This window comes from Corylus avellana, chromosome ca3 (assembly GCF_901000735.1).
Source record: "Corylus avellana chromosome ca3, CavTom2PMs-1.0".
Taxonomy (NCBI): Eukaryota; Viridiplantae; Streptophyta; class Magnoliopsida; order Fagales; family Betulaceae; genus Corylus; species Corylus avellana.
This window is the reverse complement of record NC_081543.1, coordinates 25,786,359-25,797,287: the sequence shown is the minus strand read 5'-3', so window position 1 is coordinate 25,797,287 and position 10,929 is coordinate 25,786,359. Positions and strand designations below refer to the sequence as shown.

At 35.0% G+C, this 10,929-nt stretch overlaps 1 protein-coding gene across 1 annotated transcript; it reads left to right on the top strand.

Annotated features, from left to right (window-relative positions):
• Window positions 1-5,241: 5,241 nt before the first annotated feature.
• On the top strand, window positions 5,242-10,233 carry LOC132174801 (protein SGT1 homolog B-like). The gene is made up of 10 exons (XM_059586482.1): window positions 5,242-5,570; window positions 5,685-5,754; window positions 6,072-6,196; window positions 6,376-6,541; window positions 7,032-7,128; window positions 7,320-7,385; window positions 8,103-8,241; window positions 8,509-8,591; window positions 9,311-9,415; window positions 9,861-10,233. The coding sequence occupies exons 1-10, from the start codon at window positions 5,381-5,383 to the stop codon at window positions 9,966-9,968; spliced, it is 1,149 nt and encodes a 382-aa protein (XP_059442465.1). The 5' UTR covers window positions 5,242-5,380; the 3' UTR covers window positions 9,969-10,233.
• The last annotated feature ends 696 nt before the right edge of the window (window positions 10,234-10,929 follow it).

The window sequence follows — 10,929 nt, the reverse complement described above, 5'->3', positions numbered from 1 at the left end:
GGCGTCGCGTGATATTGTTTTTTTTTTTTTTTTTTTTTAAGAGAAATACTAAACGTCAATATTTTTCTTATTTACAGATTAACTACTAGATTTGTGAACTTATAATCTAATAGCTGATCTATTAAATTTGTAGAAAAATATAGGCAAAATATAGAAAATTTATTGACCTCTGACATTTATCTTTTAAATACATCAAAATCTAATAATCATTTTTTATTTTTCCAAAAAATAATCCTAAAGAGTTTGAGAACCATAAGACATACAAAATAGACATGATTAGTGTTAATATTTTGTCCATTTTTTAGTAGTATTTTTGTCATATTAAAAAGTGAAAAGACAAAAATACTCATCGAATATAACTAAATAGATATTATTTAGTTCAAATTAACTGGAGAAAATCTTAATTCATTTTTTTCATATTCTCGTACAAATTTTTGATAAGTAACATCAGCCTATCTATAAGTCGGTGAGAGAGCCTATCTTCCTTTTGTGCTTTTCCAAAACAAGATCCATAAGGATTGGTTGCTTAACCCATAAAGAAGCATGAATAGTTGTAATCTGATTTTTTTTTTTTTTTTTTTTTTGTGCGTGTGGAAAAACAGATACTACCGGAGAAGTGTAGATATGTAGTATTGTCAACTAAAGTTGAAATCCGGCTTGTGAAAGCTGAAAGTATCAACTGGCCATATCTTGAATGTAGAATGGAAATTGCTCAAAAAGAATGGGATAAGTTGGAGGCACAATGGAAGAAAGAGGTATTTTAAGCAACCTTTCTTTTATGTTGGTGGATTTCTTTTAAGCGCTCCTGAAGGTATGGAGTCGAAGAAATGGGACTATTAATGGAAGGCGTCAACTAAGATAATAATGACTGTCCATCAACATTAGCCTTTTCACTTTTTTTTCTTTTTTTTTTTCTTTCTATTTTTTATTTGGATTCTACATATGTCTTTTTTTTTTTTCTTTTTTTTTTTTTTTTCCTGCTCAAAGCGGGAGAGGGGGGAAAGTTGTAAATTAGGTTGGATTATGTTTGTAAGTTACTGTAGTTGGCTTAAAGTTGACAGAATACAGCTTGAGTTATATTTTCAAGTCCATAAAAGTTGTGGAACATGTACCAAGATGTGGAACTGATATTTTGGGTTTGTGGATAACCTTAATATTTTCTCTAATTTCTTTTAATATTTTTTAGACAAATAATTTATTTAATCCAAGTCTAATATCAATAGGGAAGGAAAAAAGTGAATTCTGATTTGCCTTTTTGAAAGTGAAAAACGAACCTCATAGGAAATTCAAGATTCATATTCATGTGCAACACATTGTACCTAGTTAACTAGGCCTTCCCTGGAGTTAGAAGCTCCTAGTCCTTTTTGCTCTTAACTTTTTTACAATTCTTTTACACCTTAACCGACACGTCTCAGCATATAATGGAATCAAATCAGCCACTAATTTTTTTTCTAATCATATGCTGACACGGCTATAATATACACTATCCTTGCATTCTTTTAAAAACAGAAAATAAATATTCGCAAACTTTGGAGTTCTGTGACTGCGAACTGAATGGAGTTAGTTAAATTGTGACAAAATATGCTAGACATGCTTAATTAGAAGAAATTCCTGAAGAAATTCCTAGCTCAATTGGAAGAAATTTTTGAATTAGTGAGATGGGTTTAATTCATTAGTACAGCTTAGCCAATAAGTAAAATTAGGGAGGTGAAACCCCCACCCCCAAAAAAAAAAAAACAAAAAGCATTGGCTAGGTTCTACTACTTAGCCCAAAAAAGGGTTCTACTAGATGCTTATAGAACAAAAGGCCATATCAATGACTACTCCATCAATTCCAGCAACATAAGCTGCCATGTATGCTAGCATTACTAATACCAGTAACAAAATGTACTTAGTCCTATTAAAATGTGAGACTCAAAAAATACCAGAAACAAAATGTACTTCTTTATTGTCAGGATAAAAAGGTAAACAGATTCCCTTCTTTTCTTTTTTCTTTTTTTTCGAAGGATTCCCTTCTTTTCTTTCTACAGATATATACATTCAAAAGCTGCACTCAGAAAATTATAAAATGAGTAAAATATTAAATATCCTCTTTGGGATTTTGTTACTTTATTTTTCTTCTTTAGGTGTGATTTTTATCACAAAAGGTTCATGTGATTTTGATAATAGACTAAATTAATCCTCTGTTAGTTGATCGTTAGTTGACTTAACGGAAATCCATGTGGACCAATCAAATGTTGACACGTGACACATTCTTAAATTTTTTTTAAAATTAAAAAATAATGTATTTTTTTTATAATAAAAAAATAAAAATAAAAATTGGGTGGTCTTGGCCATTTGGGGTGGCTTCATGCCGAAAGCCCCCCCTTGGGTTCCAAAGGTGGCTCGGCTACTCCCCATAGAGCCTGGGGGTGGCCAACCACCCCTTAACCACCCTTGGGGTGGTTTCGCCCCTTTGGCATTGGGGCAGGGCTCAGCCACCCCTTTGGTCTGTTGGTGGCCGAGCCACCTCAATTTTTTTTTTTTTTTTTTTTTCTTCTAAAAAAAACTTTTTTTTTTAATTTAAAAAAAATAATAAAAAAATTTAAGTAGGTGCCATGTGTCAACATTTGATTGGGCCACGTGGATTTCCGTTAAGTCAACTAACAGTCAACTGATAGAATGACTAATTTGATCTATTATCAAAACTATAAGAACCTCCTGTGATAAAAATCAAACCCTATGAGGAAAAAAATAAAGCAACGAAACCCCGGGGGGTATTTTAGTATTTAACCCTTATAAAATACTAATAGTCTTTTTATTTATTTATTTATATAGATAAAACAAGAGATTACAACAAACAACAAAGGGTTGAGCAACCCAACAATAAGCCCCAAAACAACCCTATCAGTATGAGTAAACAAAAATTAATAGAGAATGTCTTAAATAAATGACGTAACCCTATATTTTCTTGGCACAAAGACCAAGAAACTTGGTCACCAATTAAGGTGGTTTGAAAAGGTGCACTAGAGATGGTGCACACAAGAAATATACAACTACAGTAGTGAAAGAGAGCTTTAACAGCATGGAGAACCTTGATGAAGGTCGAATCAAAGCTAATTAAAAGGAAAACTAGTACAAAGCCCAGGTGACACCGCATAACGATATGTAACTAGATCGAGAGAGCACCAAGAAAGGTGAAAAGCCCTCAAACTACAACAAAACAAAATTAAAAATAGTAGCATCAGTCAAAGGCGGGGCTGTGGGAGGCAGTAGATACACGAATGAAGATCGGCATGTGTAAGTTGCTCACCGGCTCGTGATGACCATGCATCGGCAAGGATTGTCGAAAGATAAAACAAGTCTTCACGAGACCTACGACAGCTGTTGAAGGTGGCAGAGCGGAGGAACAGAGGTGTCACGCGCCGCTTAACTAGGCGCATGCGCCAACGCTTGTAGTACACGCACCCGCGAGTAAGATCTACTCGCAGGTGCATGTGATACACACTTCGGCACGTGGTGGTTCGTTTGAAACCGGGCTGGCAGCGTTTGGTGGCGGAGACTCCTAGGGGCATGGTGGAGTGGTGCGTGCAAGGTTGTAGCTTCCTAAAATGAGTAAATCTGATTTTGGGGAAACCAAATCCAAAAATTTCAAGAAGGGGGCAAATTTGAGGTTGGGGATAGATGGAGGAGTTGGTGATCGGACGATTTGCAATAGAGGGGGAGACAATGCAGTTATTGAACAAAGATAAAACACCAAAGGCGTTGGATAAGGTCTCCAAAGAGGCGTTTTGAGCCTCCAAATAGGCATATGACTTCATAAGCCGACCGTGGGATACAAAATTGGTTATGACATATTATATGTACAGCCTCCCCAAAAGTGTCAAGTCAACATTGATATGTCTATAGAACGCCCAGGCAGGATATTTGGATCTCAACTCATATCAACTAGGTCTAGATAGACAATAAAAGCACGTAAAAACTTTTTATTAACCATATGAAATAAATTCATAGCTTGTTAAGTTCGAAGTCAAACCTTACTGAGGCCTACCCACCCTCATCCAATATTCTATTCCTAAGTCTTGGTACAAGGCTCAAAGCTACATTCGGTCATTTTTCTTTGGGGATGAGCCAAGCACAAATATAACAACACAGTGAAAGTTTTCCTTTTTGGAATGTTTTGACATTTTATACATTTCATTTTGGTTTTTTCTCTTTGAAAACGTTTTTTTTTTTAAAAAAAAAAAAAAAAATTTATACCGTGATGGTCATGAACCCATCAGAACTCTGCAGTTAAGCGAACTTATGTGATAGTAGTACTATAATGGGTGATCCCCTTGGAAGTCTGATTTGGGAAAATCAAAATCAAACAATATTGTGTGTCATTTAGGATTGAGCGTTACAGATTCTGCCAGTTGCAACATCAACAGTTGAAAGAGCCTTTTTCAACAATGAATACTGTTATTCTCCTCATAAAAGAGATCTAAGACTACTCCCTCCTCCTCTTCTACTCACCATTCCTACCCTCCCCCTCCCCTTCTGTTTTTATTTTTTTTATTTTTTCTTTATGTTTGTAGGTGTTCTCTAACTAGATCAATAATTTCGCCATCTCCGCTATGCGTCCATCCACCTTTCACCATGTTGCGCCGTTCATCTCCTTCTTGGCCGTTGCTGCTGCTTGTTAGTTGTTTGTTTGTGTTTTTTGTTTTGAATAAGAGGTTTCTTCTATCTAGGTCAGCACTTATGAGCGATCTACGAGGTGAGGTGAAATAATTAGGTGTGAGGAACTATTTCTCACGGCCGGTTTAAATAAATTTTAATAGAAAATTTGGCTACCCATATCTTAGATCTAGTCTGCTCAGAACATATCTGCTCTTTAACTATATTTGTACATGGGTTAGCAGAAGATTGAAGTTATAAATAGCACTTAATTGTAACAATTTTTATTTGTATCTATGACTTTGTAACCTCATAACATGTAACTATAATTTTGTAGAGGTTTATATTTTGTGTTGTAAGAGCTTTTGCTCTTCTCTGTAAGAGTTTTATGCTCTCAATCTTTAATCAATAAAATCTTCATATTTTCATTTTTTTTTTTTTTTTTAAATGCTCTTATGTAAGAGCTTTATCCTCACAATCTTTAATGAATAAAATCCCGTATTTCCAATTAAAAAAAAAAAAAAACAAAAAAAACAAAAAAGCAAATGAATATCGTCAAAAAAAAAAGATCAAAGAACCGACCTGTCTTTTTCCGTGTCCGACCAGTACATGGAATCCCAAGAGAACGACTATATAAGTGGGGTCACTCTAGTCTACTCTCCCTCCACTCTCCACTTTCGACTCGTGGTTGCTCTTCTCCCTCGGATTTCCACGCTCAGAAACCTCACTCTCGCTCTCTCCGATGGTGATTCTCTCTAGCGATCTCCAACCAATGGCGGCTGAGCTCGCTGAGAAGGCACAGGAAGCCTTTATGGATGACAACTTTCAACTGGCCGTAGACCTCTACACCCAGGCCATTGACTTGACCCCCAAGGACGCCAATCTTTATGCGGACCGAGCCCAGACCCATCTCAAGCTCAACAATTTCACAGGTACTTCGTCATTCTCTACCGGGTATTCGGAATCTATTTGTTGCTTTGGTTTTTCTAGTTTTTTTTTGGAGATTTTTTTTTTTTTTTTTTAAATATATATGTTTGATGGAGCAGAAGCGGTGGCCGATGCAGACAGAGCAATTCGGACCGATCCTTCGATGGCTAAGGCTTACCAGCGTAAAGGGTGCGTAATTCTAGTCGTTTGTTTACATTATACTATTGAAGACTGTTTGGAATTTCAATATTTTTGGTGGTGTAGTTGGGTGTAAATTTTGTAAATCTATGTTTTTTTTATTTTTTATTTTTTTATATAGTAATCAATAATGTGTTTATGATTTTTTTTCGTCCAATCCTTGCTTTAGATGTGGATTTACAATGTATCAAGTGGCATTTTATAAAAATTAATTAATTTAATGAGTGTTATAAAGACATTGAATTGCTTTTCTTGATAAGAATTATCGCTGTAACTTCTTTGCTGATTTTTTACTTTGTAATTGACAGCACTGCCTATATTAAGCTTGGTGAATATCATACTGCTAAGGAAACCCTTGAGCAAGGCGCATCTTTGGCGCAGAATGATTTCAGATTCATCAAGTTGATTAAAGAATGTGATCAGCACATCACAGGTATGTGATTTGTTGGTGTGGCGTTTTTTATATTTGTCTCCATTCAGTTTGGACTCTAATATTTTGAAGTTTTTGGAAGTGCGGTTGAGTTTATGCCTTCGGTAGTTATTGTACGCTGGTAGATGAATTATTTATTAGGAGTCGTTTATATAGCTTATATTATATATGATGGGTTTCAGATGTTTGTGCTGAGGACACTACACGAGATGTGCCACCAAGTGCTGCACCCGCTGCTGTTGCCTCTGAATTATCTGATGAAACTGTTGTAACTCTTGAAAAATCTAAGGAAGGAGACAATATGTCCCAGCAGACGAGCACAATTACACCAGCCAAACCAAAATACAGGTTCTTGAAGTTTTTCTTGCTTAGTATATTGCATCTCAACTATGCAGAATCTGTACCACAAAAAGTAGTTGGCGTTATAAGTGTGTAGCTTTCCATTGAACTTGGTCAATGTACACGTCCTCACATGTCATTTCACTTCATTCATTGTGCTCTGGTTATGTGGATAGAGGCAATCTTTAGATGTAGATTGGGTAGCAGAGGAAGAGAAGGAATCTTGAAGTGGAGCCGCTTCGATCTAGCTTCCTTCTTTTTTATTTGAGCAATGCTATTTCACACCTGTTTTATTCTGGCTGACATGGTGTATATCCATTTTAGTATACCAATTTTTATGTGCGAAATCATACCGTATGATATACCAATTTTAGTATATCCATTGATACAATAAGATGTATTCAACAGGGATAATTAATTTTTAGCAGTCTTCCTTGCAGAGTTTTTTTTTTTTTTTAGCCTCAGCTTTATGGTTATCTGACTGTTGATGGTTGAACAGACATGAATACTACCAGAAGGCAGAGGATGTGGTTGTCACAATATTTGCAAAGGGCATACCAGCAAACAGTGTGGTTGTTGATTTCGGAGAACAAATTGTATGTTGATCCTCTAGAAATATCCTCTTCTTTTTTTTTTTTTTTTTTTTCTCTCGATAGCTTGTGCTTTTGTTTACCCTCTGTAAACTGCTGAGGTTTGTCGATTGTTCTGTTTCAATATTCAGATAGCTTTTGTGGTATTATTTCAAATTGTTGATAGGCTACTTTGAATCTTCCTTCTTATCTTGCAGCTAAGCGTCAGCATTGATGTCTCTGGTGAAGATGCTTATCATTTTCAATGTCGATTGTTTGGAAAGGTATTGCACGAACATAATGGCACCATGGCATTGCTTCTTGCATGGATCATATAAAAATTATACTCTTTATTTACCAGCCTGAACATTACAAAGACATTACAGTGCCCATGCCATATAGCAATTAGTGAGAATCCTTTGTTTACTTGCCCTTGAATTTCGAATGTGTTTGTTTCACCGGTAGAGAAAACAAAAGAGAACTCTATTTCTCTCTTACTACCAATTGTTTGGTTTGTAAATGAGGAGCAAAAAGAAAGGTGAAAGTGGTGCAAATATTTCAGAATTTCCACTTTAGGTGGAGGTTTGGATGGAAGTTGGGGTTAAGCAGAATAGGCACTTAAGTTTTTTGTTTCTTCCGCCTTTCACTTTTTCTGCATAACAAAATAAGGGAATAATGTTTGTCTTTCTTTTTTATTTTTCTCTACTTTGTTTCCTATTCTATAAAGTGAACCAACAGAGAATTGGCAAGACTTATTATGGCATAGGCACCACTTTTGACCTCTATATGTGTCAAAAGCTGTCTATGTTCCTCATATTTTTGTACATCAGGCTATCTTGTTTTTGATAAGTAACATCAGCCTATCTATAAATCAGTGCGGTGTTAAATACATGCCTTTTGTGCTTTTCCAAAACACTATCCATAAGGATTGGTTGCTTGACCCATAAAGACGCATGAATAGTTGTAATCTGATTTTTTTTTTTTTGTGTGTGGAAAAACAGATACTACCTGAGAAGTGCAGATATGTAGTATTGTCAACTAAAGTTGAAATCCGGCTTGTGAAAGCTGAATTTATCAACTGGTCATCTCTTGAATATAGCAAGGAAATTGCAGTAACTCAAAAAGTAAATGTCTCATCAGGTAAGCTACATGCCTTCATCATGCATACTTCATATATAGTTGTATTACTGTTTATAGAAATCCTATCTCCGTTATATAGCTACTCTGGGTGCCGTTCAGTTATTGAATATTGGTACTGTACTCCAATTGATGATTTTTGAAGTAGATGCATTATTACAAAAGCATCTTATCTTGCATATATGATCTCCACTGTTCCCAGTAGAACAAGAAGAGATCTTATTATTTTCTTTGTTGTTTATTAACTTGCTTCCTGTTATAAATTTTCAGTTGGATCTCAAAGGCCTGCTTATCCATCTTCCATGCCAAGAAAAAAAGATTGGGATAAGTTGGAGGCACAATTAAAGAAAGAGGTATTTTAAGGAACCTTTCTTTTTTGTTGGTGGATTTCTGTTTTAGGATACTTCCCCCTTCCCCACTCAGATAAAAGGAAGAAAAAAAAAAAAAACTATAAAGAAACTACTAAATTACAAAATAAAAACAAGGGTTAATTACGTTTTTAGTATCTGGGTTTTCACGTTTTTATTTTTCCCACCTAGGTTTCCAATTGTATCACAGATGATACCTATGTTATTGATAAATATCGGTTTAGTACCTCCATCACCATTCCGTCAAAAAGACTTAACGGTTCGGCTGCCCCATTCCAGCCTTGGCCACCCCAAATGGCCAAAATGGGAGTGGCCGGCCACCCCCTTTATTTTTTATTTTTTTTATTTTTATTTTTTTTTTTTTAAGTTTTCGTTTATTATTTTATTATTTTATTTTAAAATTATTTTTATGATTTTTATTTTTTAAAAATAAATAGGAAAAAAAAAAAAAGGATTTTGGCCATTGGGGTGGTTGAGCCACTCCTAGGCTGGAATACATAGGTTTTAAATCGGTATTTATTGATAACATAGGTACCATATGTGATACAAATGAAAACCTAGGTGAGAAAAAATAAAAACATGAAAACTCAGGTACTAATAAGGTATTTAACCCTAAAAACAACACAAAACCTTTCTCTGCATTATCTGCTTTTCATTCATGTTATTGTTCCATTGGGGTATTAACCTCACGATCTTAAACTCAGGAGAAAGAAGAGAAGCTAGATGGTGATGCGGCTGTAAACAAGCTGTTTCGAGACATATACCAAAATTCCGATGAGGACATGAGGAGAGCTATGAGCAAATCTTTTGTAAGATTCCTACACTTTTGTTTGCTTTTAAATGCCCTGCACAATTCAAGATAAGTACATTTTGCCTTGACTAGAGTTTATTTTATATTTACATAATCTGGCCTCAGCACATTAATTTTCAAGCCCCTAGTCTCCTCTTAGAGTTTGCCTCTCTTTTATTCCCTCATCTCTTTCTCTCTCTTTCTCTCACACACACAAATATTTGGTTGCTTCCAGCAATTATTGGAATTATACAATGATTGTGGTGTTACTTTCAGCAATACTGATTTTACATGCTCTCAGTTGACCATGTCCTGATACAATTATTCTGTTTTCTTCCTTCTGCTTTCTTTTTTTCCTTCTAAATTCTTCCTTTAAAGGAGCAATCTCAGTTTCTTGTAGTATTTCCTTTTTCTTCTTAAATTCTTTGAAAGTTATTTAATATGAAAATATTTCAACATTACAGGTAGAGTCAAATGGGACAGTGCTGTCAACAGATTGGAAAGAAGTGGGTTCAAAGAAGGTGGAAGGCAGTGCTCCTGAAGGTATGGAGTTGAAGAAATGGGACTATTAGTGGAAGGCGTTAACTAAGATAATAATGACTGCAGGATCTTATTGTGCTCTATCAACATTAACCTTTTCACTTGCTTTTTCTTTGTTTTTTTGGGGGTCTACATATGTCTAAGTTGTAAATTAGGTTTGATTATGTTTGTAAGTTACTGTAGTTGGCTTAAAGTTTTTCATGGATTCTATGTTGCATTGAAGAGGACAGAATACAGCTCGAGTTATATTTTCAAATCCATAAGTTGTGAAACATGTACCATGATGTGGAACTGATATTTTGGGTTTGTGGTAACCTTAATATTTTCTCTAATTTCTTTTAATATTTTGTAGACAAATAATATATTTTGCCCAAGTCTAATATCAATAGGGAAGGAAAAAAGTGAATCTGATTTGCCTTTTGAAAGTGAAAATCGAACCTCATATAGGAAATTTAAGATTCATTTTCATGTACAACACATTGTACCTAGTTAACTCGGTGTTCTCTGAAGTTAGAAGCCCCTACTCCTGTTTGTTCTAATTTTTTTTTACAATTCTTTTACACCTTAACTGACACGTCTCAGCATATAATGGAATCAAATCAGCCACTAATTTTATTTTATTTTTTATTTTTATTTTTTCTAGTCATATGTTGACACGGTTATAATATATACTATCCTCACATTCTTTAAAAACTGAAAAATGAATGCTCGCAAACTGTGGAGTTCTGTGACCGCGAACTAAATAGAATTAGTTAAAGTGATCTTGCTATTGTGACAATTGTGACCGCGAATTGAATGGAGTTAGTTAAAGTGATCTTGCTATTGTGACAAAATATGCTAGACATTTGTTAAAGTGATCCTGCTATTGTGACAAAATATGCTAGACGTGATCAATTGGAAGCAATTTTTGAATTAGTGAGATGGGTTTAATTCATTAGTGCAGCTTAGCCAATAAGTAAAATTAGGGAGGTGAAAAAGCGCCCCCCCCCCCCA

What these genes read in the sequence shown, in the direction of transcription:
- LOC132174801 (XM_059586482.1), top strand. Translation starts at nt 5,381, where the DNA reads ATGGTGATTCTCTCTAGCGATCTCCAACCAATGGCGGCTGAGCTCGCT. An exon ending in AAGGCTTACCAGCGTAAAGG is followed by an intron (nt 5,755 to 6,071) that starts GTGCGTAATTCT and finishes TGTAATTGACAG; the next exon opens with CACTGCCTATATTAAGCTTG. An exon ending in ATGTGATCAGCACATCACAG is followed by an intron (nt 6,197 to 6,375) that starts GTATGTGATTTG and finishes GATGGGTTTCAG; the next exon opens with ATGTTTGTGCTGAGGACACT.